Below are 24,673 nucleotides of genomic sequence, written 5' to 3' on the forward strand. Positions count from 1 at the left end.
TCAGCTATTAACTTAGATTTTTCTAAATTGGTATCTTACGCATTAATTGCACCCAACTTACCACCGTGGCTGACTGTTTTTTCCGAGTTAAGTCATGTACACAAATTTCTGAGGCAAAAACCTCTTTGGACCCAATGTGGCTTTTCATTGTCTTCTCGGTCTGTTGTTGCTTTGGAACGACATCATAGTTGCTAGAGAAGTAGAGAAATTGTTTAACACACTGGCAACCGGATCATGTTAAATGAAGAGACAATCACTCCAAACTACCTCAGACTTTAAAAAGCAAGAGAAAGTGAGACAGTGAAAGTAAGAAAGTAAAAGGCACACATTTTAGTAATCTCAGTGGTTTTGTTTGTTTGTTTGAGGTACACGGGCCTCTCACTGTTGTGGCCTCTCCCGTTGCGGAGCACAGGCTCCGGACGCGCAGGCTCAGCGGCCATGGCTCACAGGCCCAGCCGCTCCGCGGCATGTGGGATCTTCCCGGACCGGGGCACGAACCCGTGTCCCCTGCATCGGCAGGCGGACTCTCAACCACTGCACCACCAGGGAAGTCCAATCTCAGTATTTTTATGCTCTTGATGTTTAGTTTGCCATGAGAACATGTGTTTAGGGAGGAATGTTTGAGCTGTCCTGGCCAGAGATACTTGCATCTTCTTAGCTTGTTCAATGAGAAATGTTGTCAGATTGCTTAATACTTATGGAAAACATCATGGAGTTTTACAAAATGTGCGTACCAACTACAGGTGGCTTTTGATATGTATGTAGCCATGTAAGTTTCCCTCCTGTGCAAGATCTTCCCTCCTCAGAGCTCCTGGAGGGCGTAGTAATGCTCCCCACTCAGGGGTTGGGCTTTAAAGTAAGCCTTTATCGCCCAGCCATGAATCAAGAAGGAAGTGCAGAGGGTTCTCTCCTTAGGCGGTAGGTGCGCTCGCACACGTTAGTCTGACAGCAGGATTTGTCTATCCCCGAGCCTCTCAGGGACGCCAACACAGTGGAGGATAATCACTGTTGTAGTCACGAATCACCCAAACACACAAACAGGTCAAATTATGTTTTCTCTGTTTGAAAAGGTAGATAATATAATACATTTTGAAAAATGTCAATGAAAATTGTTAAAGTTAAAAAATTCCTCTATTTGAAGAGCTAAGCCTCCATTTCCCAGGAAGCCCACTCATGTGGGTTGGTTGAAGGAGGTGGGCCCTCCCCGTCCCCCGTGCCCCCGCGGGCTTTGTGGCTTTTACACGTGACCTGCCATGTGGCTCTTCATCCTCACTGTTCTCTCCCTGTCAGGATGACAACTGGGGGGAGACCACCACGGCCATCACAGGCACATCGGAGCACAGCATCTCGCAGGAGGACATCGCCCGCATCAGCAAGGACATGGAGGACAGCGTGGGGCTGGACTGCAGGCGCTACCTGGGCCTCACCGTCGCCACGGTGCTCGGACTCCTGGTCTTCCTCACCCCCATCGCCTTCATCCTGCTGCCGCCCATCCTGTGGCGGGAGGAGCTGGAGCCTTGTGGCACCATCTGCGAGGGACTCTTCATCTCCATGGCGTTCAAGCTGCTGATTCTGCTCATCGGGACCTGGGCGCTGTTCTTCCGCAAGCAGAGAGCCGACGTGCCGCGGATCCTCGTGTTCCGTGCGCTCTTGCTGGTCCTCATCTTTCTCTTCGTGGTCTCCTATTGGCTTTTTTACGGGGTCCGCATTTTGGACTCTCGGGACCGAAATTACCAGGGCATCGTGCAATACGCCGTCTCCCTCGTGGACGCCCTCCTCTTCATCCACTACCTGGCCGTTGTCCTGCTGGAGCTCAGACAGCTGCAGCCCATGTTCACGCTGCAGGTGGTCCGCTCCACTGACGGCGAGTCCCGCTTCTACAGCTTTGGACACCTGAGGTGAGGGGGATTGTCTCGGGGCAGAAGGACCCCGGATGTCTTGCTAGAAGACAGCTAGTCTTCAACAAGTGAGGGGTGACGGCAGGTGCCAAGAGCCAGGACCGGGCTCTGAGTCTTTTTTTTCAGGTTTTGGGAGGGGTGTGTGTGTGTGTGTGTCTGTGTGTGTGTGTGTGTGTGTGTGTCTGTGTGTGTGTGTCTGTGTGTGTGTGTCTGTGTGTCTGTGTCTGTGTGTGGCTGTGTGTCTGTGTGTATGGCAGGGTGGAGGTGGGGTTGTTTGTGTGCATTGACTTTCCTGATGTTTAGATGGGGTGGCACAGGTACTGGCTCTCTTCCAGCTTGGAGTTTTGTTGGGCCTATTTCCAAAGTTGTTGGCAGCTCTTAAAAATGATGGAGAAAGGAAGCCTTAGTGACGGCTGCTGACCTTGCCCCGGAAATTGGCCTGTGAACGATAGAGTCATCAGCGGTTCCATTTTGTTCATAATGGTACATCTGGTTTACCCCATTGTCCCAGTGGAATTATTAATCGTTCCTTTTCTCCCCACTCTCAGAAGTGTCCTGGTTTGGGCAATAACTTACATGGTCACCTTAGTGATCCTCCAGGAAAGACTCAAAGTACAGATTTGGAAGAGTTGAGTGTTTTAAAAATGTATGCGTGTGAGAAGAAGTTAGAAATACGTTAAGATGTCATATTTTAAATCTGTGCATAAAATCAATTATTTTGTGGTTAACTAAAAGAGTGATCATCATTATTTATTTTATTTTGTTTTTATTTACCCCGAGGTAAGCACTTTGTATAGATTGTCTTCACAGAACTCTTTGGTGTGGGTACTATTAATCCCTATATTACAGATGAAGAGATGGGGGTTTAGGGAATTTAAGTCATTTATACAAAAGAACATGACTAGCTTTGTTCAGGATCCACTAGATGCCATGAAGCCAGACCTAAGTTAATGCCCCCATTATGGCATCTCTCACTTGGTGTCATTGGCCTATTTTTCTGTGTTTTCTTCCACAAACTGTGGGCTCCCTGAGGACAGGTGCTGTGTCTTACTCTTCTTTGCATCTTCAGTGCCTGGCCTAGAGCATAGCACATGGTGGGCACTCAGATGGTTACCGGATGAGAGAATGACCTGGGATGTGTGACATTGTCCTCTCCTAGGGCTCTCCTCCCTCCTCTGCATCAACATGTATGTCGACGCGTGTAACCTGCTTGGCGTATGGTAAGCACTTTGTTGGTTGTAGCTATTACTGCTGTGATACTGCAAAGCAGCCAGGATGGCAAGGGCACCTTAGTGGAGATCAGAACAGTGGGCTGTGTCATATTTTTGGCTGGGGCCCGGGGAGGTGGCCCAACCCCGGTTTGGAGTCAGTGGTACTGCCAAACCATCTCGGTGTTGGCACGAATCTTCTTTCGTTCCTCTGGCTCAGATGTACCGCCTGAGGACTGGGTGGTTTAGCATTCAAGGCCTGTGCCACTTTGACCGATCCTTGGAGGGAATCGGCATCTGATTCACAGGCTCTAGGCAGTACAGTCAGATGTATTGAGTCCTTTGCAGAGATGCCAGAGGGGCTGTGAAGGCAGGTAAGTCTCTGCTGCTTATTCATCTCTGGCAGCTTTCTTTCCCCATATTTGACATTGGAGAATGACCAGCAGACTTGTATTAAACGTCTGCTGCGTACAGAGCCCGGACCTGGGGGCTCCAGAGACACAGCGTGGCTGCCTCCAAAGCTGTATCCCAGAACTCCTTGCGGGGGGACCATTGCCACACTGTGCAGTGCACAGTTGCAGACACAGGCCTTGGAATGGGCGACGGGAACACAGGAGGACGGGGTAGACTTCAGGCAGTGACAGAGATAAAGCCCGGCCACACATCTATCTCAGGACTGGACAGGTTTTGCTAAAGGTCAGGAGGGTGGAGAGAAATCCAGCTCTGGTCACGGAGAGATGAGTGACATTTGGGACTCAGTAAATGTAAGTAGTTAATACACTGGCCCGTAGCGAGGCCTGCCGTGGTTTTGTGTTTTGGCTCAGCTCTAGTTGTGTGAATCCCACCTGCAGAGGTGGAAAAGGGAAGGGAGTCTTCCCACTTTAGGTAGTCCAGGCAGTGGGGCTGACTCCCTCCGTGGGCTCCCGTGTCCCTCCTCCCTCTAGGACTGCTTGCTCCGCGTGCTGGATCAGGGTGGAGGTGGGGAGGGGACACACAAAACAGCCCCAGGGCAGTGTGCCACGGTATGTTCAGAAAATTGTGGGTCATCCCGGTTCCTCACCATATGGCTGCACCAGCCAGGGGTAGACCTGGGCAGGAGACGCAGGGCCCACAGTGCCGTGTGGCCCAGGGCTTGCCGCGGACCCCTCGGGGTTGTCCTCACCGTGACCAAACAGCTGCGTAGTCCTTAACTTGCTGTCCCTGAAGCCACTCACCCTAGCTCCCCAGGGAGACAGAAGGCGGCCCGGGGGTGGCCCCATCTCTTCCTTCCAGCCCCTCTGCAGGACCATTTGTTTTCCTCCTCTCCTGCCTTCATAAGGCCCCTCTTGCCCCTCACATGGAGACCCTGGTTGTGGGATGGAAAGATGGCCAGGGAAGGAGAGGTGTCTTTACTCCCAGAGCCCTCGGGCAGGGCCAGCCACCCATGTGACAGCCAGGCTGCGAGATCTGGGACGGGCTCGGGATCCACCTCTCCCTGCTGGCCCCCGTAGGCCTGTCGCCCGCCGAGCCTTGGGCTAATTCTGGTCTAAATCCATCGGTGGCTGGAAGAGTCGCTGGATCGGAAATAGAACTTCTAAGCCCTTTTGTAAAATTGGAATAGACACAAAGCAGGTCCCGGGGATCAGAAGAGCAGGTCATCCCCAGACCCTCCCAGAATCAGGCCAGTCTACTCTCCCGTTATGTAAGGCCCTCCCCGGAGCAGCAGCCTACTGGGCTGAGATGCAGAGCGATGGCGAGTTCTTTTGTTGTTTTGTTTTCAAAGGTGATTTTATAAAGTCAACTGAGCTATTTTTGAGAATAGTCAGAAAAATATCTATTCTTTAGTGTCTTAAAATATGTTTTTCCTTAGCTCTCATAAAAGGTACTTGGAGGGACCTTGCTTGTTGGCAGGAATGGGAGTTTGGGCTTATTTGAAAACTTTCAGAAATGTAAAAGGTTCCAGTTGTACAAAGTGAGACCCCAAAGTAGATTAAGATACATCCTAACCTTTGCCCAGTGCCGTAGGGATTACCAGGGCTCTTAGGGATGTCTCCCTTTCCCCTCCTCGCTGCTGTCAGGGGTGGGGGCAGGTGCTGTAGTGGTGTCGCCCCTTTACCATTGAGGGCCCCGAGCCATAGGTTCAGGGACCTGCTTGAGACCGCAAGGAACCAGCGCCTTCCTGTGCATCACACTCCGTCCCTGTGTTCTCCGCAGCATCCTAGGGTCTCGGCACATTGGGTTCGTAATTCTCCACACATACCTCACGTGTCACTTTTCTTGGCCAAGTTCTCGCAATGAGTTGCTAACTTTTCCAGGATTTCACCAAGCACTAGGTTTTGATCTGATTGTATCTGGGGAGAAACCCAGAAGAAAAAAGAGACTTAAAATGACATTTAATGGTCCTCATTAATAATTTCTCAGTTTTGAAATCTTTAAAGGTAAATCCTGTAAATATTGGAGCATAGCAGCCAGTGTAATTGACTGACTGAATCCAAGATGCAGAACAAAGCAACAACAATGGAAACCTTACCAGTTAACGCTGACATAGACCTTAACGTGTGCCAGGCACCTTCTAAGCTCTTAATATGTAACTCATTGAATCATCGCAGCAATCCTGTGAGGTAGGCACTGTTACCTTCATTTTCAGGTGAGGAAACTGAGACTTGGAGGAGTTATGTAGGTTGTCTATGGCCACACAGTTTGTAATTGTGGGAGCCAGGATCTGAGCCCAGGCTGGTTCCAGAATGATCTTAACCGTTTCACCATGGTGCCCCTGAACAGATGTGTTCATGTTCATGTCACTGCTTTAAGAACGCATGAGTGGACTTGTGAGCAATTTTTGAGCACTTACCATGAACCAGGCTGGGTGCTAGATATTTTTGTACACTTTATTCTATCTCATTTAAATCATAGCTTCAGGGCTGGAAAGGAGTGTGTGAAGAGGATTTTCAGAGATGGCTGGCTCCCACTCTACGGTCGTTCCTTAGCTCCATTGGCTCTTTTATTCAGTCGCTCAGCAAACAAAGCCTGTGCCTTATAACCACAGTAGTAAGTAGGTTTGAGCCTTTGTCTGGTCAAACTTTTTTTTTCTTAATTTATTTTTGGCTGCGTTGGTTCTTCATTGCTGCACGCAGGCTTTCTCTAGTTGCGGCGAGCGGGGGCTAGTCTTTGTTGCGGTGCAGGGGCTTCCTGTTGCAGTGGCTTCTCTTGTGGAGCACGGACTCTAGGCACACAGGCTTCAGTAGTTGTGGCACGCGGGCTTAGTAGTTGTGGCTCACGGGCTCTAGAGCGCAGGCTCAGTAGTTGTGGCGCATGGGCTGAGTTGCTCTGTGGCATGTGGGATCTTCCCATACCAGGGCTTGAACCCGTGTCCCCTGCATTGGCAGGCGGATTCTTAACCACTGTGCCACCAGGGAAGTCCCCTGGTCAAACATTTTTAACTTTCTGTTTGTCACATGTCCTGAAGAATAGTGGTCCCCAACCTTTTTGGCACCAGGGACCAGTTTCATGGAAGACAATTTTTCCACGGATGTGAGCGGTGGTGGGGGCGGGGGTCAGGAGGTAATGCGAACAATGGGGAGCGATGGGGAGCGGCAGATGAAGCTTTGCTCGTTCGTCCGCTGCTCACCTCCTGCTGTGTGGCCCGGTTCCTAACAGGCCAAGGACCACTACTGGTCCGTGGCCTGGGGGTTGGGGGCCCCTGCCAAAGAAGACCTCTTTTAACTATGGCTGTTAAAACCACCCCAAAACTTAGTAGTCAGGGCAACATTATTATCATTTCTCATAGTTCTGTGGGCTGGGCTCAGCTGGGAGGTTCTTTGGCTGGTCTGGCCAGTGGTCCCTGTGCAGTCATGTGGTGAATCCACTGGGATTTCGCTGCTTTCTTGTCCAAGGTATTCTGTGGTTCTCTCCTTCCCCAGAGGGTCTTCCCTCTGGGGGAGTAGTGTCTTCATTAGTGTAGCTAGACAACTTCTCAGGACTCCTAAGAACACACAAGCAGAGCTCTCTAAGCTCTCTTTTAAGGCTTAGGCCTGCAACTCGCCCAGTACTGCTTGCACTGCATCCTCTTCTTAGAGCAAGTCAGAGCCCCAGCCCAGATTTAAGGGGCAAAGACTGCACCGGGGGGGATATTGGAAGCATTGGTTCATTGGGGTTCACTGTGTGGCAGGCTCCCACAACAACCTCAGGCCCTCATTCTCAGAGCCTGCATATTCTTATAGTTCTAAAAAATTTAATTATTGACTTTGAGATCTCCAAGAGTCCAGAAGTAACATATTTCAAGTCAGGGAAAGAGCTGCGATGAGGAGGTACATGAACATCAATGAAGGGTGATAGCTGGTAGTCATCAGCAAGGACACAAACCACAAAAGCAGATTTAACTCTCCTCTCAGTCCTCTGGGAAACTTGTCTATTCACAGTGACCCATTCTGTAAGATATTCATATTGCCGAAGCTCCACTGTACCTAAGTCAGCCAGCAGGTTTTTTAACTCAATGCTTCATTCATTGAGACTAAAAGTATCTTACAAATTGGCATTGACTGTGGACCATTTAATCAAAGTTCTGATTACTGATCACAGAACCACCCATGCTTTAGAAGAAATGATTCTTGGATTGCTTTTCAAACAGTGGAAATTTATGATCATGTATGATTGTAGCATTGTGTTGAAAAGGAACTAATACAGACTGAATGTGTTCCCTGAAAAATTCATAGCTAGAAATGAGGAAACAAGGAACATGTTATTGGATGATGGAGAAAAGGTGACCTTTGTAATAAAATGGCAAAGAACTTGGTGGGATTATGTTTTGCAGGAAGGACATGAATTTTGGGGGAACCAGAGTGGAATGTGACCCCCAAATTCATTGGTTGAAGCTCTAAACCCCAGTGTGGCGATGTTTGGATATAGGACCTCTAAAGAAGTAATTAAGGTTAAGGGAGTTCATAGATCTTCTAAAATTAGTGGCCTTTGAAGGAGAGACACCAGAGAGCTTGCCTGCACGCTCTCTCCCCTGGTGCACATGCACTGGGGAAATACCATGTGAGGGCACAGTGAGAAGGCAGCCGTCTGCAAGCCAGGGAGAGAGTCCTCAGCAGAAACTGAGTTGGCCAGACCTTGAGCTTGGACTTCTAGGCTCCAGAACTGTAGGAAAAGTCGCTTCTGTTGTTTAAACCACTCAGTCTCTGGTATTTTGTTATGGCAGCCCGAGCTAAGACAGGAACGTTAGGCACCCTGGTGACCTTTGACCCCGAAGCCCCAGGAAACCACGGATCAATGAGCGGAGCTTAACCCTATGAAACAGAGCTCCTATTGTCCTGTCTCCAGCTCTGGCCTGCACCTTCCCAGCTTGAGTGGGGGCCTTGTTTCTCTCAATGGCACTTTGGTTTCCTAGTTAGAAGTGAGAAAAGGAGAGTCTCCTGGGGAGGTTAAGGTTACTCCAGTAACGCCAAGATATATCCAGCTCCACTGGAAATCTTGCGTCTGTGATTCTGGGTCAAATGATATCAAAGCTGGTGATTACCCCACTGATCAGGCTTGGCTGTCACGCTGGGCTGTGGGCCCCTCCCTCCCACGTTCAAGACCGGCACCAACTGTCGCGGGAGGGCCTGGCTCCATCGCCTGTGAAGTGAGGGCGTGTTTTAAAATGACCGCCAAAGGTCTCGGTTCATGTTTTTTATGATCGTGGTTTCCCATGCAGTCTCAGCTTTGGAAATGTGCCTTCTTGCGTAGCTGCTTTTCAGTAAAGATATTAGCAGTCCCCACCCCCACTCCCTAAGGAAACAAAGGATGAAAATGAGTAAGAGCTAAAGAGGAGCGTGTGCAGAGTTTTGCTCAGGCTCTGCTCTCCTGTGGGAGAATTTCGAAGGTGGGCTCAGAGCTGCCGTTTGTGGTTTGGCCCCGTGGTGCCTGTTAAAAGTGGCTTTAATGAGAGTGGAAGGTGCCGGACACTGCGGGCCTGTGTTTGCTCAGCTGCCTACTGGCAGCAGCCACAGCTGGGAAGGCTGCCCTCGCACGGCGTCTGCCCACAGATCCTCTCTCCGAGGCGGAGAGTACGGGAGGGAGCCCTGGACGTGAACCTGGTTTCCATGGTGCCGTCCCCACACCCCCGCCCCTGGCGGCGGGCGGGTGGTGGATCCGCAAAGGAGTGGTGTGTGGTCTGTTTTCCCAAGGACTCGCCCCTCAGCCTGCCTGGCTTTCTGCACGCTCCCGCACGGATTGATGGGTGTGATTTGGTTCAGTGTGTGTGGTACACTAACACTCGAGGGCAAGTGAACAGGGTCCCCTTTCCCTGTCCTGCCCCGTATTGGCCTCACTTGGTCTCTGTGAGCAGAGATCCGTTGGCCAGACTGGTTGCCCTTGGCCTCCAGACCTTTCCATTTGGGTGCCTGCGGTTCCTCCCAGGGCCAGAGGTACCCGTGTCAAGAGGATGTGAGGCTGGATAAGAGCAGGTCAGCCGAGCATCTTGGGTGGGTCTGGGGCTGCTCTTGGTCCTGATCTAAATCTGCTTTTCAAGGCACCCAGAGCAGGTGGTCGTCTCTGATGTTCATCTGGTGTGATTTAGTTCAGTGATTTAAAGCTTGGAAGGCCGATTTCCCATTGCAGGCATGGCAGGTGCAGCCCAGGTTGGATCCTGTGGGAGGGGCCTGTGCCCTGGCCTGGAAGTGGGCTGCGAGCTCTCTGGGCAGATGTGGCCGTAGCCAAACCTGCCACTTGAGGGGAAGCACATCTCGTAGGTCCCCCCAGTGCAAGGGGTCTGCCAGCTATGACTGGATCATCCCCTAGGTGGGGGCTTTCTCATCAGTGTCGTCAGCACGCTCAGAACCACCCGGTGGTCTCTCCGTGTCGCAGCCTAGAGGAATGACACACCTCTCGTTGTTCAGTTGCTGCGACCAGGAGGACCAGGGCGTTGCATGTAGCTGCTGGCCACTTCTGTGCTCACAGACTCCTGGTGCTGGCAACGTGGTCTCCTCCCAGTGTGACTTCGCTTGTTTTATTAGAGAGGGTGTTTCCCAGGTTACACTTTCTTAGCAGGAACTTAAAGCGGGACAGCAAAGGGCTTGGCGAAGTGCCCTGTGTGCCCCGCCAGACAGCACATTTCACCTCCTTCCCCCGTAGGACTATGCGGCTTCTGGTCTCAGTTTGCTATCTTTCAATGGGGATCCCCTGCAGCGCTTGTCTGCAGCGGGTGTTCAAAGCCTCGTCCAGGGAGACCTGCCAGTTTTCGAATCTCGATTCAGAGAACTTGTTCGCTGAAGCTGAGGAGCCGGCACGCCTGGGTCCCTGGAGAATCCATGTGGCCTGGAGAAGGGCCTCCCCAGCAGGACAGGGACGCTGGCCACTGTCGCCTCTCAGGATGGGCGTCGCATCTCAAGATCTCAGGCAGCCACGTGTGTCCCCCCCCTCCCCGGTCTGTCAGGAGCAGGTCCCAGAACATCCTGCCTTCCTCCCAGATCTTCCTGCATCCTAACCAGACCTGTCAGTAAACAGGAGCCAGCCGATTCCAGTTTTTGCCACTCCCTGTCCTCAGGTTCCCAGGTGATCACTGCCTGTTATCTGTGCAGGACTTGTGTAAGCTACTGCCCCCAGTGCAGCTGTGAGACAAACATTTTGATTGAAGGACAGGAGGGCCAGGAGGTACGAACACTCGTGTGTCCGGTTCTCAGCAGAGGAGGTGGCAGCAACGTTCAGGGGCTAATGATATGTGCGTCTCTGGGACTCACACGAACGTTACTGCAAGTGCTCCTGACTCTCGGTCACAAAGTCAGTTTATCTCCAAGTCCAGGGAGCAGTGAAGCCCACACATTCAGGAAGATGTAACCCTTGTTGACTCTCCTGGGGAGAAGTAGCAGTCCGGTGAAACCTAGGGCATCGAGCTCTCTCCCAGGGTGGGAATTTTCCCAAGAAGCTGAGTCAACTTTCATTTTGGATCCTGCATTTTCAAGTTGTGTCAAAGACCTGGGTTCCAGCCTAAAATTCACCTACTGGGTAGGCATGCCTTAAAGAGCAAGAGATGCGGTGGCCGTGGTACCCCGGCTCCTTTACGGCCGTTGTCCTCTGGGTCTTCTCAGCTGGCTCACCCTCTCTGCTACCCCCCATGCCCCCACCGACCTTTCCCTCCCTCGTCCTCTCTCCTCACCCTCTCCCCTTTGCCATTCATGCAGTGCCTCAGCCACCTAACCTTAGCTCAGCCTTGCCCTCTACCTGCCTCCATCCTGCTTTCCCTAAATACAAGTGTATTCTCTTCCTGCAGCTGCTGGCAAAGGACCACAAACTGAGTGACTTTAACCAATTTTCTGAGTTTTGAAGGTTAGAAGTCCGAAATCTAGGGCTTCCCTGGTGGCGCAGTGGTTGAGAGTCCACCTGCCGATGCAGGGGACACGGGTTCATGCCCCGGTCCAGGAAGATCCCTCATGCGGCGGAGCAGCTGGGCCCATGAGCCATGGCCGCTGAGCCTGCGCGTCCGGAGCCTGTGCTCCGCAACGGGAGAGGCCGCAACAGCGAGAGGCCTGCGTACCGCCAAGAAGTCTGAAATCTAGGTGTTGGTAGGGCCGTGTTCCCTCTGCACCAGGGAAGAGCCCTCCCGTGCTCCTCCTTGCTTCTGGCCACTGCCTGCAATCCTTGGGGCTCCTTGGCTTGTAGCCAGTCTCAGCTCCGTCATCACACGGCCTTCTCTGTGTGTCCTATTTTCTTCTTATATAGACACCAGTATGACCTTATCTTATTAACTAATTGTAATTACATCTGCAAAGACCAATAAGGTCACATTCTGAGTTTCTGGGTAGATGCGGATTTTGGGGAGATGCTCTTCAACCCACCCCATCAGGGTTCTCAGAGCTGTCCTGGGACTCAGCACTGTGACCCCATTGCTCTTGTTGTAACCATTTAGGTGGATTGTTGAACACCAGCCTGTGTCTGCCTACGTTGCTTCCTCTGCCTGGAATTGGCTTTATAGGCTGTCGTCCACATGGTGTGACCATCATTCCATCTTTTGAGACTCAGCTTTGCCTCCTCTTTGGGTGTTCCCCACCCCCACTCACATGCTCTGTCTTGGCCCCCAGGTCACTCAGCTGTACTTCCCTGTTTGGGTGGTTGTCACCGACGGGAGTCTGAGCCCCTTGAGGTGTCGTTCACTTCCATCCCAGCACTTGGGACTTAGCAGGTGCTCCTTATTCCTACTTGCCTTTGGATGGAGTGGTCAAGGCTGGTCATTAGAATCTTTCTGAATGTTGGCATCCTTAGTTGACTGGCAGGATGATGAACACTAACCCTGAAGGGGGGCCTTTGCAGATTTCATTCTGTGACCAGCACACGGTCTCTCCAGAGCTTTCCTGTCAGCACATACCCAGGCCGTCAGAATAAAGGCAGCTAGCTAGTGTTTCTGTGGGGCTTGGGTATGTAGGAAATGCTCGCTCATTTTTCACACAGTGGGAAAGCTGTTTTTGTTGACAGAGCTCAAGGGCTCAATTAACATTTGAAAAGAAGTGGCTAAAACCTGAACGAGGCTTCCCCACCTGGCCCTATCTCACCTTTTCTCCCTGCTCTGGGAGAACTTAAAGCTGCAGAGTGTGAGGCCTCTGACTGGGTGAGCTCTTACAGCCTTAATATTTCTGATTTTAATAGCATGTGCTAGTTTAATTGCAGAAGCCACAATCAGATCCGAGGAAAGTGAATGAATAGGAAATAAACAACTCTGTATGGGGGGGCGGGGTGGTGTGCACATACTTTTTTAGGCCTCGGGGCTCTTATCTGCAAAATAGGAAGGTTAAAAGGGAGGAGGTTTATGTCCACAGTTGTTTTCTTCAAGTATATGATGGGCTTTCACAAGAAAGAGGGGCTTGGTGCGGAAGGAAGCTGTGGGTGGACCAATGGGTAGAACTTAAAATAAGGTCATTTCAGTACAAAGTGAGAGCATATTTTCTTTTCAAGCAGAGGCTGAATGATTTCTGGGGTGTTTTAAAGAGTTGGTGCTTGGATTGCGAGTTGAGACCAGATGGACTCTGATTTCTTCTTGAGTCTATGCTTGGGAGAACCCTAAAACTGTCTTCATTTCAAGAATTTTCTGATTTAATATAAGTGAAGGGACTTCCCTGGTGGCACAGTGGTTAAGAATCCGCCTGCCGATGCAGGGGACTCGGGTTCGAGCCCTGGTCCGGGAAGATCCCACATGCCGCGGGGCAGCCAAGCCCGTGCGCCACAACTACTGAGCCTGCGCTGTAGAGCCCGCAAGCCACAGCTACTGAGCCTGTGTGCCACAACTACTGAAGCCTGCACGCCTAGAGCCCATGCTCTGCAACAAGAGAAGCCACCCAGTGAGGAGCCTGCACATCGCAACGAAGAGTAGCCCCTGCTTTCCGCAACCAGAGAAGAGCCCGTGCGCAGCAACGAAGACCCAACGCAGCCAAAAATAAAATAAATTAATTAAAAAAAATATATATATATATAAGTGGAGATTGGGTCATGCTTTTATGTTCAGGAACTGTGTGAATATCTTAGCCAGCAACCAACCCCATCCCTTGCTACAAAATGCTCAGACGCGTTAGTAATGTGATACTATTTTATATTTGTATAATCCTGTAAGTTTATAAATGTTTTCACTGGCAGTATTTCATTTGCTCTTCTCGACAACCAAATGCAGTAATTGGTATTCCCTCTCTATCATCAACCAAGAGACAGGGCCCAGAAAGGGGAAGTAACTTACATGGTTTACAGAGTAGCAGGAATCCAGGCCTTATGACTCCAAGGCAGTGCTTTTTCTACTTTTTGTACCACAGATGCCTCTAGGTAGCTACAGGTTTGATTTTTCAGGAGGCTGAGAGTTGGCAGCAAATACTGCATAAAAACAGAGAGTAGCATGACTTTATGGTCTAAGTCCCTAAGGAAAGCAATGATCCTGGCTCATTTCCTGTAGTTCCCTCGTGGTAGCCCTTGGTGGGGAGGGCAGTACAGGTACACATAGGGGACAGATTGGCCTCCCCAACAAACACAGATGCGTAAGCTCACGGTGCTGCCATTCATAAGCCATTTGCTTTGGGTCAGGCACTTTAAAATATATTACCTCATTTAATCTTTAACAAAAACCTAAACCAGGCAGGCAGCTTCTCCTTGGGAAATAGGAAAGTGGAGGGTGGACTCCTGAGTCTCCAGTATTTTTCCTGGCTTCAGTGCCAACTGTTGAAGTCTCAGAACGTCATTGAATTTGGAATTGTCCCCATTAACATTTAAGCTCATGAGACAACTACCACGGGTGACTCCAGACCTCAGCCCAAACCTGTATATTTGGGTCTTGCAGTCTGTCACTAGATTTTCTGACCAGCTACGTGCACCGGGCTGGCCCAAGTCACTTCATTAACCTTTTAGTAATACATTTATACAGTTGACTCTTTTGAAGCCCACTTACCGTGTTATAGCAGGGTTTTCTGCGTTGTTATATTCTCATCTTACAGATGAAGAATCTGAGCTTTGGAGAAATGAGTTAACTCATTCAAGGTCAGAGAATAAATGGAAGAGTCAAGGGTCATGCTCTCTGAGCCCTGAGCCTGCACCATTTACAGTGTGCATCCTAAACCCACAGTCAGAGAGAGTGGAGAGGCTGTGGGGGTCCAGATACGTAGGGCATTAGTTTGGTTTTGTTTTTCAGAATTTATTTTTCAAAGACATGTCTTTCAGAGTTTTATGAACTAAAATTTGAACTGTGTTCAGAGGTGCTTCTCTCCAAATGTGTTTTAGAAATGTAGCACGAGCTCATTGCCATGGCAGTTTTGTGTGACAGTTGTCACTGACCCTGGAAGATGTTTTGTAGCTGATTAGACGAAGCATTTCACATTGCACCCTCTTTGTCCTGAAAAGAAAATAGACCAGTAAGGCAACATGGTCAAGGGTGAGTTTCAGATTCAGCAGTGGCTGTTGAATTCCCTCAGACATTTGTGCTGATCCGTTGCTGCCCTGTCTCATCCACGAGCTCAAGTTTGGACCAAGTAGAGTTGAGGGGGTTACTTTCCCACTGGGAACAGCATCAACTTCTTCTGGTCCTGATCGTGGCTAGTCCATCATCCATGTTGTCCTTTTCTAGGCGTATCTGGGATTCCTATACTTGTGTTTTTATGTGCAGGTCTCAAGGGAATTTCTGTTATGAGCTATGCGTATCCGTGCGCTGTTTTCCACAAATATATGTGGTCTGTGAAAAGGGCTATTTCCCTGGGAGGGTGTAATTATTGAGCTCAGAGTTCCGTATCTTGGGAAAGTGCTCCTCGCATGGGTTTTTGGTGTGGCCATGTCCACAATCGGTCTGGACATCAGGCTCCGCCTGCCTGTATACGGGGTTTCTGCGTGAGGATCGTTTAGTCAGGTTACTGTCTTTTGTCTATGACTGTGGTAGTCATAAGAGAGGCAGCAACTGTCTCACCAGCTCAGTTTTTCTTGCCTCCCTCCTTCCCCAGAGGCAGTCTGGTCCGGAGACTGGGGCTAGTTGAAGGGTTTGCTTTTGTTCATCTCTGAGGCCCTTCTGCCTCTGAAACTCCATGGTTTTAGGAAATACATGCTCAGAACTGATCCTATACCTGTGACAATTACTAGGGTTTCCTAAATGTGCAGGTTGAGCCAACGAGTACCGTGCACCGTGGGAAGCCACCGCAGGTGTCCCCGTGCGTGGGGGACTTTCCCGGGGCTTGTTAGAGAGCGAGCCTCGCCCGTGTGACTCCCCTGACAGGTCAGTGGGGACCGGAGGGTTGGAAAAGGCTTCCTGAAAGAAATCAGCCCTGCTTTGGCCCTGTGAGATGCCATATTTGGAAGATGCCAAGGAGCAGAGGCAGGGGGCTTCTGAACCCCAACACTGGCTGAGGACAGGGGTGCTCCTGCGTCCTGGCATTGTGGAGGCATAACTTAGGCTGATGCTAGGGTGCCCTGCAGGGTGGGGTCCCCTCAGTAGATGCCAAATGATATAGTAGTTGTAGATTTCTTTTATCCTGAAGTTATCTAACAAACTCAGCCAGTCCAGAGCCAGAGTCCAGAGCCAGAACAGAAATGAGAAAGCCCTTAGACTTGGGATTGAAATCGACATCGGACTGCCGTACTGGAGCGGATATCACTTAGCCCGAGCAGAGCGCCTCACTCCGGTGCCGCAAAGCCCATTTTCTCTATTTATACCAAGGTTGAAGATGTACAAGAACAGAGGATCATTGCCTGAGGCAGCGAGGTTGACAGCAGCTAGGAATGACTTCGGTAGCCAGTAGTGAGAGAGAACATGGTGAAGAATGAGAAGAAACGGCTGTGAGTACCCAAGGTGACTGCAGCACGGGCACCAGGAGGAAGCCCGGCCGCCTAAGGGCTCTGACACCCCCCTCTGATGCATGCGAAGCACAGCGCAGTACCTCATTGGGGCTGGTGATCACCCTGACTCACCAACAAGACTTACGTCATATATTACAGTCTGCTGTCTTCCAAAAGGAGAAGAGGGGCTTCCCTGGTGGCGCAGTGGTTGAGAGTCCGCCTGCCGATGCAGGGGACACGGGTTCGTGCCCCGGTCCGGGAGGATCCCACGTGCCGCGGAGCAGCTGGGCCCGTGAGCCATGGCCGCTGAGCCTGCGCGTCTGGAGCCTGTGCTCCGCAACGGGAGAGGCCACAGCAGTGAGAGGCCCGCGTACCGCAAAAAAAAAAAAAGGTGAAGAAAGGCAGATTGGATTTTAATCCAAATCTCAACCTTTTTTTTTTTTTTTTTAGCTCCTGTGTTAGCTTGTCAGCCTGTGGAGGCGGGCAGGTCCACAGCTGATTCTGGGGCTTTCTGGTGCCTCTCTGTTGAGACGGGGCTGAAGGAAGAAAACATCACCCGAGCCCTGCCCCTTGTTTGGTTTTCTGAGCAAAGGCTCCTGAGCCTGGGGAGGCTCCTGTCCAGTCCTTGAGCCCTCCCCAGGCCGCCCAGGGCTCTGGCGTAATGCTGACTGTGGACTTGCCCAGTTTGGAGAGCAAGGCTCCTGCCAGAGCTGGGTGTGGACAGACACCCCTTCTCTGGGCAGCATGGTGGCTTTGGGGGTAGAGAGGTTGGGAAACAGGGCCGCCAGGCTCCGGTCCAGCCGTTCCCTCTCTGCCTTGCAGGCCCCGGCCGAGGTAGTGTGGTGCCCTGGGCCCCCTCCTTGCGGGCTGGCTGAACAGAAAAGCCAAACCCCACAACCACAAGAGGGTTTGCTTTGAAGATGGGCCTGAGCATAACCTCTGAGTTGCCTTTTTAAGTTTTAAATCTTGATCAGGGAAATACTTCTCTGCTGGAATCCAGGCCCCTTGAGATGTGTCCATGTCAGCACAGGAGCCTGGGATGAAGTAGCCTGCGTGCGGCAAGTCTGTGCACATGAACAGACCTCCTTCTGTGTAGAGGGGCTTCTCATCTCCAAGAAGCCCAGAGACTTTGGAAAAGCAGTGCCTGGGCAGGCGCGTGGAGGTGCGTAGGAGGGAGTGTTCGTGTGTGATCAGCGAGCAGGCAGAGGCCGCCGTCAGCCTCAGGATGGAGCAGGAGGTGGAGAAGCAGCACGTGCCCCGCCCGTGCGAGAATGTCGCGGACACAGGGATAGAGCCGAGGCTGGCCATGCTGAGCCGGGGATCCGCCGGGCAGGGTGTCTGTGGAAGCCAAGAGGACTTCTGCACAAAGATCTGTGACACACAGACCTCAACTCAAGGGCCACTTCACTTCCTCAGGAAGCTGCTCTTATGCCTAGCCAAGTCCTAGATGCTTAGAAGCCCCCCTCTGCGCTTCCTCAGCCCGTGTATTCCAATTCGTGGTCACAGAGCTTCTGTTCCACATAACGCCGGCAAGGAGAAGCTCCTCCCACCCTGTCTTTGCATTCCCAGAGCTTGGCTGACATAGGTTCTTAAATATGAGAGTGGTGAGTGGGCGACTGGAAGACTAAATGACTAGGGCTTTTGAATGTGAATTTGCTCTTAGGAATCTTATACTTCTGTTATTGGAAGTTGGTCTTCCCAGATTTCCCCAGCCCCGCATGAGTGTGCATATCTAGGTTGATACTAAGCCCCAACTGAATGCGGATCACGGATCGAGGCACTGCGGGGATATGAGTAAGAAAGCATTGCCATGACTCTGCTCTCAAGGAGATGAGCTGATTGACTTCTAGATTGTTTTTCGACTCCATGTTAAACTCTGGGGGCACAGCTGCAAGGGGAGCTGAGGACTGGGTTGGCAGAGTGTCAAGCTGATGGGTTAGGGGCTGTCTTGTCTTGGTGTGAAGAACCCTGAGCCACTCGGAGAGCTGTAGAAGGCAGTGTGGTCATCCAGGAATTGAAGGCAGCCCTATCCTGGTGCCCAGGCTATTGTAAATAATCCATATAAGCTCACCTACTTAGCAGGAAACAGGAAGAAAACTATAAAGGGCAAGATACAAATAACTATGTGGAGTTTAGCCCACTGGTGGTTGGTAAACATCTTAGAGACCTGGAGAGGTCGGTGCGTACGTACACTGTCCTACAGTGGCCACATATCTGGGAGGAGGAACAGATTGGAGTTCCAGCTCTTCCAAATATGGCATTTGGTAGATGTGTCCTGTTTGCAGGTCATAGATTTTTCAGCCTTGGTTTTCTTCCCTTGAACGATTGTGAGGGTCAGATGAGATGAGGTATGTAAAATCCCTGGCTGTGTTATGACAGGTCCCTCTTTGAAGTGGTGAGTGTCCCGTATCTGTGCCCAAGAGCATGTTCTTTTGCGACCAATACTGAGTATGGGTGCCCCCTTCACCCACCCTGCTACCTCTTCTCTGCTCCTCTGCTGCTCTCAGAGGGGCCAAGCTGGTGACAGGTTAAAGATCGTAGGACACTGGCAAGTGGAGTCCTCTTCACACACCCCTGCGGAGGACTGGAAACAGCAACCCACGGAGCAGGAGGCCTTGTAGACCGAGAAAGAGTGAGGTCTCAGCTGAGGCCTCAGGGGGCTCAGGGAAAAGGATCTTGTTTCCTCTGAAAGAGGGAGCTCTCGCTGGCCTGGGATGGATGGGATGAAGAGTAGGAATCAGGATTAACTAGTGTTTGCAGCCAGTATTTTTCCAGTGCACTTTGCCCCGTGTGGGTGTTGTTTTGACCTACAGAAAACTGAAAACCCTACATTCCTTCCATCAGGGGCAATGAGGTGTAGGTAGAAACTCTGCTCTAGGACCTGACAAACCTGAATCTACACTTCGTTGTTTCACTCAGTAGCTCTGCAGCCATCTGTTAGTCCTTGACCTTTTGGGGGTCCTCAATTTGCTCTTCCGTAAACTGAGAAAACGAGGAACGTTCTGTGTAGCCTAAGCAAATCTAAATTAGAAGGTATAACATTCCTTTCTCGCGTATTGGCTAGATGGGATGTGGCTAATGATGTAGCCTGGGAGAAGGCACAGAAGCCACTGAACGATGGGACCTGAGTTTCATCTTTAAATTCTTGTTCTGGAGACAGAAGATGTGGTGAAACCCAGGAGCCTTCTATGTGCGGTTATCCTTGGTGACCCGTTATTTTACCTGACTCCAAAAGAGGATTTTTTTCACATAGAACCTGCTTGGAAAAACTGCATTAATTTTGCCTTCTTTTCTCAGTATCCAGCGAGCAGCATTGGTGGTTCTGGAAAATTACTATAAAGATTTCACCATCTATAACCCCAACCTCCTAACAGCCTCCAAATTCCGAGCAGCCAAGCACATGGCCGGGCTGAAAGTCTACAACGTAGATGGTACGTGCCTTGAAGTGGTGTCTCTGGTGGGTGCAGGGAGCAGTTGGCCAACCCAGTACTTAGATTAAACTGTATGTTCCATTTGGTTCTGCCCCTCTCAGGGTCTGCCTTTATGGTACATTCTCATTTCAGAACAATTTTTCCTTTTTTCTTTTGTCTTTTCTTCCTTTCTTTCCTTTCCTTTTTTTTTTTTTTCCTGACAAAGGTATTTTTAGAGAAATGTTGATTGATCGTCTGCATATGTAGGAGACTCATTCATTTGAGGATTTTATGAAAACTACATGAAACAGGAGTGATGTGGGTTTCCTGCCTCCTGTTGTGAACATCTTACATTGAAAGCTCATAGGAAAAGGCTGCTTTTCAAAATTTGGATAAATTACCGAAGATTCAGCTACCCCAATCCATTAAGTCTATAATTCAGGCCTCTGGTGAGATTCTTACAGGCATTTGTCAGTCCTGGCTGAGAACCAGAGTTGAGTGGGTGGCTGGAGGCCGGAGGCCAGGCTGGGGACATCAGAGCTGTGTTTCGGGCTATCAGATGGTTAAGTGCAAGAAACAGGACACGGTGTCATTTCTTGCCAGGTACCTTGGGTCAGGGCAAGAGCTTTGCAAAGCCTAGAAGAGGATCATATTGTTAACAAGTCGAGTGATTTATAGGCGGTGTCAGTTTTAGTGACAATATCCTCCCCCTTTTTTTGGTTTTTGGCTCTATGAGATGTGCAGTCGCTTGTGAATCCTAAAGGATTGGTAAATTTCACAAACCTAGTGCAGAATCCCACTAGCAAGCCAGGCCATTAAGTAGATGCTACGTAAGAAAGCGTACAGTCCGCCTCGTCCTTCTAAAAAGTTAAGGCAGTCATGGTCAGGGGAACGAGACCAGGAGTTCTAGGTATGTATTAATAAACATGACATTTTGCAAGACCCCAAGCATGGGTATTTTCTGTAAAAGTTGTGGCTACCGTGACCCTCCAGCACGTGTGTGGTTAATGTCTCCGTGGCCATTGACTCTCTTTTTCCTCTGTCCCGTTCCCCCCATCCCTCTCATTCTCTCCCATTGTCTTGTCGCTGAAATGAATGTTCCAGCTGCCCTTATGGCCAAAATGGAACTTTATGTAACAGATGGTAAGTAACATCTTCAGCACAGTCTGTGCTATTTTGGGCCAGCATTTTAATTGTCAAGCATTCTTCATCTCCTTCGGAGTTCTTTTTCCATTTCCACTCATCAAGTTGGGGTTTTGGGAGATTTCCCTCTTCTTGTGAGCATTTTGAACGCAGAGCAGGGGTCCTGTTCACCCTTCTGGGAAGTTACTTTTGGGATTTGTGTATGTGCTTCACAGGGGATGGGCAGACGGTACTGACAGACTGTGGACTAGTTTTCTGCTGTTTCGCAGCCCCAAGGCATTAAAACTGTCCTTCCTCCATCGTCCTTTCCCCCAAAGGCCCCAGTAATAACGCCACTGGTCAGTCCCGGGCAATGATCGCCGCAGCTGCTCGGCGCAGGGACTCGAGCCACAACGAGTTGTATTATGAGGAGGCGGAACATGAACGGCGGGTGAAGAAGCGGAGAGCAAGGTACACTGCCCACCCCCCAACACTAGCATGCCTGTAACACACTTTTCTTTTGAATGGCATACTAACACTCTTTTTCAAAAATTTATTTTATCGAAGTGTAGTCGATTTACAATGTGTTCATTTCTACTATACAGCAAAGTGACTCAGTTATACATATACATACATTCTTTTTCGTATTCTTTTCCATTATGGTTTATTACAGGATATTGAATACAGTTCCCTGTGCTATACAGTAGGATCTTGTTGTTTATCCATCTTATGTATATAACAGCTTGCATCTGCTAATCCCAAACTCCCACTCCTTCCCTCCCCCAACCCCCTCCCCCTTGGCAACCCACAGTCTGTTCTCTGTAAGACTTTTTTTTTAACCAGAATGAAATTTCAGTTTATAAACATGACCTGCTTGGGCCTTTGGAGGGAATCTTGCTCCAGTGTTTCTCAAACTTTAGCATTCAAAAGCATCACCAGGAGGACTTGTTAAAACACAGATCTCAGCTTCTGGGCCCTACCGGCAACGATACTTAACTTTTCAGAAGGTCTAGAGTGGGGCCCACCCAAGAATTTGCATTTCTTTAAAATTCCCAACTGATGATGAAGCTGCTGGCCGGCAGCCCGCACTTTGAGTGGCCTGCCCTATAGCCCCAGGCTCTTGCTGATTTTCAAGATCGGATCACATTAGCCGGAGTGGACAGAGATGGTTTTCATCATGTGTGCTGCGCCCCTTCCTTCTTTTCTCCCAGGGGCTGCTGCTATGGGCGGCTGGATCCGGGGATACAGCTCTGGCTCTCTGTAAGGCTGCTTCCGCACCACCAGCCACCTCTCAGTGCAAGCAGAGCCTTTTGTAGCCAGAGTCTGAGGGGCCTTAAAACTCTTTTCATCTAACCCTTCATTGTAAAGATGAAAGGGACTGAACTGAGTCTCCCGAGTAAATTAGTGGCAGAATTGAGAACAGAAGTCATCTCCGACCCCCAGCCTCCTTCCTCCTCACCCTGGAGCCCCCATTCCACGTATTATTTTTGCCTTTGCCTTCCTTTCCCCTTTCCCTCCTCTCCCAACCATCTGGAGTGTCAGCTAAGGACTGGAGCCTTGGGTGAGCTGGTGGCAGACTGGGAGGAGTCATCCCACATTCAGTGTGACTCTGTTCTCAAGCCCTGCACCACGGTCCTGACTGCTGCGTTTCATCGCCTGCAGGCTGGTGGTTGCAGTGGAGGAGGCCTTCGTCCACATCCAGCGTCTCCAGGCTGAGGAGCAGCAGAAAGCCCCAGGGGAGGTGATGGACCCCAGGGAGGCCGCCCAGGCCATCTTCCCCTCCATGGCCCGGGCTCTGCAGAAGTACCTGCGCACCACCCGGCAGCAGCACTACCACAGCATGGAGAGCATCCTGCAGCACCTGGCCTTCTGCATCACCAACAGCATGACCCCAAAGGTGCGACTTGTCACCGAGCTTGGAAAGTCCCATTTTAGGGTATTACCGGGAATGATAAAATCAAAGGCTTCTCTAAAGCACCAACTAATAAGAATTAATGATTCTCACTTATTTTATGTTGTTTTGATACCGTCGTTTTTAAAAAGTGCCTTTGAAGGCCTCTAGATTCAAGCAGAGGAAAGACTTTCACTTAGAGACAGTCCAGGTAGTAGTTCAGGTTACTCTGCGGATTCTGGGGCCAAGTTGACTTACTCTAACCTGGCACCTCCACCGACTAGTGGGAAACCTTGGGCCAAGAGCCTAATGGCTCTGTGCCTCAGTTTGCTAGTCTGTAAATTGGGGCTAATACTAATATCTACCTCATTGGGTTGTCTTGAGAACTAAGAGAGTCCATTCTTATGAAGTGCTTAAAACAGCGTCTGTCATAATATAAGGACCAAATAAATAGCCATTATTATCAACCACAGAAAACGTGCCATCACTTTGGTGTTTTGGCTCTTAGGGGGTTAGTTTTACTGAATGCTCTCTGGGATTATGACATGAGCACACTTTTGGGGCTGTTACAAGAAACAACCATGCATCTAATAGAGGGGCTGTGGCCAAGGAGGCAAAGTAGAGGAAGGGTTCAGCAAAGGACCTCTCTTCAAACAGAAGTGGGTTCAGATCCTGGCTCCACCACCTAATTGGTTTGTGACTTGGCCTAAGTTACTCTTCACTTGGTTCCTCTTTTATAAAATGGGGATAATAGTAGTATCTACCTGATAGGATTGTTGTATGAGAATTCTATTAAATATGGCAGCATGACATGTAAATCATGAGGTAGAAAGTAAATGAGCTTGCATATAGCACACATATAACACACGGTAGTGATACTATTAGTATAAGGACCTGTGTTCATACATTGCCTTGTAATATACAACTGCTGGTTGCATTGTCACTAACCAGTAACGATCCTTAGAAAAGCAATATGGAAATATTCATTAAGAAGCCATAATGTTTCCCATATTCTTTGACTCACTAATCCCTCTCCTAGAAAAAGTACTCAGCACAGTCAGCTATACTCATGAATATATATGCACGTGATTTTTGCAAAATAATCTGTATTAACTCCAAACTGGAGTTAAAAATAGGACAGTGGCTTACATAGTACAGTATCTCACCTGTTAAAACATGGAAGAATCTTTGTTAGAATATTAAGTTACAAAAAACAGAATGCAAAAAGCTTTGAACACTGTGGTTACAAGTGAGTACAATATGTCTGCATGTGCAAACTGATAGCTCGTACCACATAGAATGGAAGTGGTGGTTTTCCTTTTTCAAGGTTTTTTTCTTTTTTTTTAAGTTTCCCGGTTGCTTTCTTTTTCATTTAAAAAAAGTATACTTTTCTGAATTAAAACTAATAATCTTTGTATAAAAATCCGAACATTAAAGTATAATGTACAAAGCGAAGTTTTCATTCCCCTAACCCAGACAGTTCTTACTGATATAAAGAGTAGGGGTATATTCTTTCAGGTGTTTGTGGGTGTGTGTTTTTAAAGCAGAAATGGATAAAAAAAAGAAAAACAGAAATGGGATCTCATACCATATAAGTAAAGTTTGGACACTTGCTTTTTTCACTTAAAGCTGTCTCTTGGCTATATTTCCATGTCAGTACTTCGCAATCTCCGTTATACAGATCTGACTCATTCCCTGTAATAGCTGCGTCTTATTCCACTGAATACCATGGTTTGTTTAATGGATTGCCTACTGAGGCACATAGATTAAGATCTTTCATTAGTCTAAACCAGGGCTTGGTGGTTTTTGTTAATCGAGTTTTATTGGGACACAGCTACACCCTTTTGTTTACAGATTGTCTACGGCTGCTTTCTCTCTACTACAGCAGAGTTGAGTAGTTGT

General features: G+C 49.5%; 1 protein-coding gene across 1 annotated transcript in view; it reads left to right on the forward strand.

The window, feature by feature from the left end:
* The window catches only part of VANGL1 (VANGL planar cell polarity protein 1), a 51,328-nt gene that overhangs the window by 20,178 nt on the left and 6,477 nt on the right, over positions 1–24,673 (forward strand). The window contains exons 4-7 of the mRNA XM_060027723.1: positions 1,291–1,898; positions 19,646–19,779; positions 21,219–21,351; positions 22,543–22,777. Of these exons, the coding sequence (XP_059883706.1) occupies positions 1,291–1,898; positions 19,646–19,779; positions 21,219–21,351; positions 22,543–22,777 (1,110 nt within the window). The remainder of the gene's footprint in view (positions 1–1,290; positions 1,899–19,645; positions 19,780–21,218; positions 21,352–22,542; positions 22,778–24,673) is intronic.

The sequence above is a fragment of the Delphinus delphis genome, chromosome 1 (genome assembly GCF_949987515.2).
Source record: "Delphinus delphis chromosome 1, mDelDel1.2, whole genome shotgun sequence".
Lineage (NCBI taxonomy): Eukaryota > Metazoa > Chordata > Mammalia > Artiodactyla > Delphinidae > Delphinus > Delphinus delphis.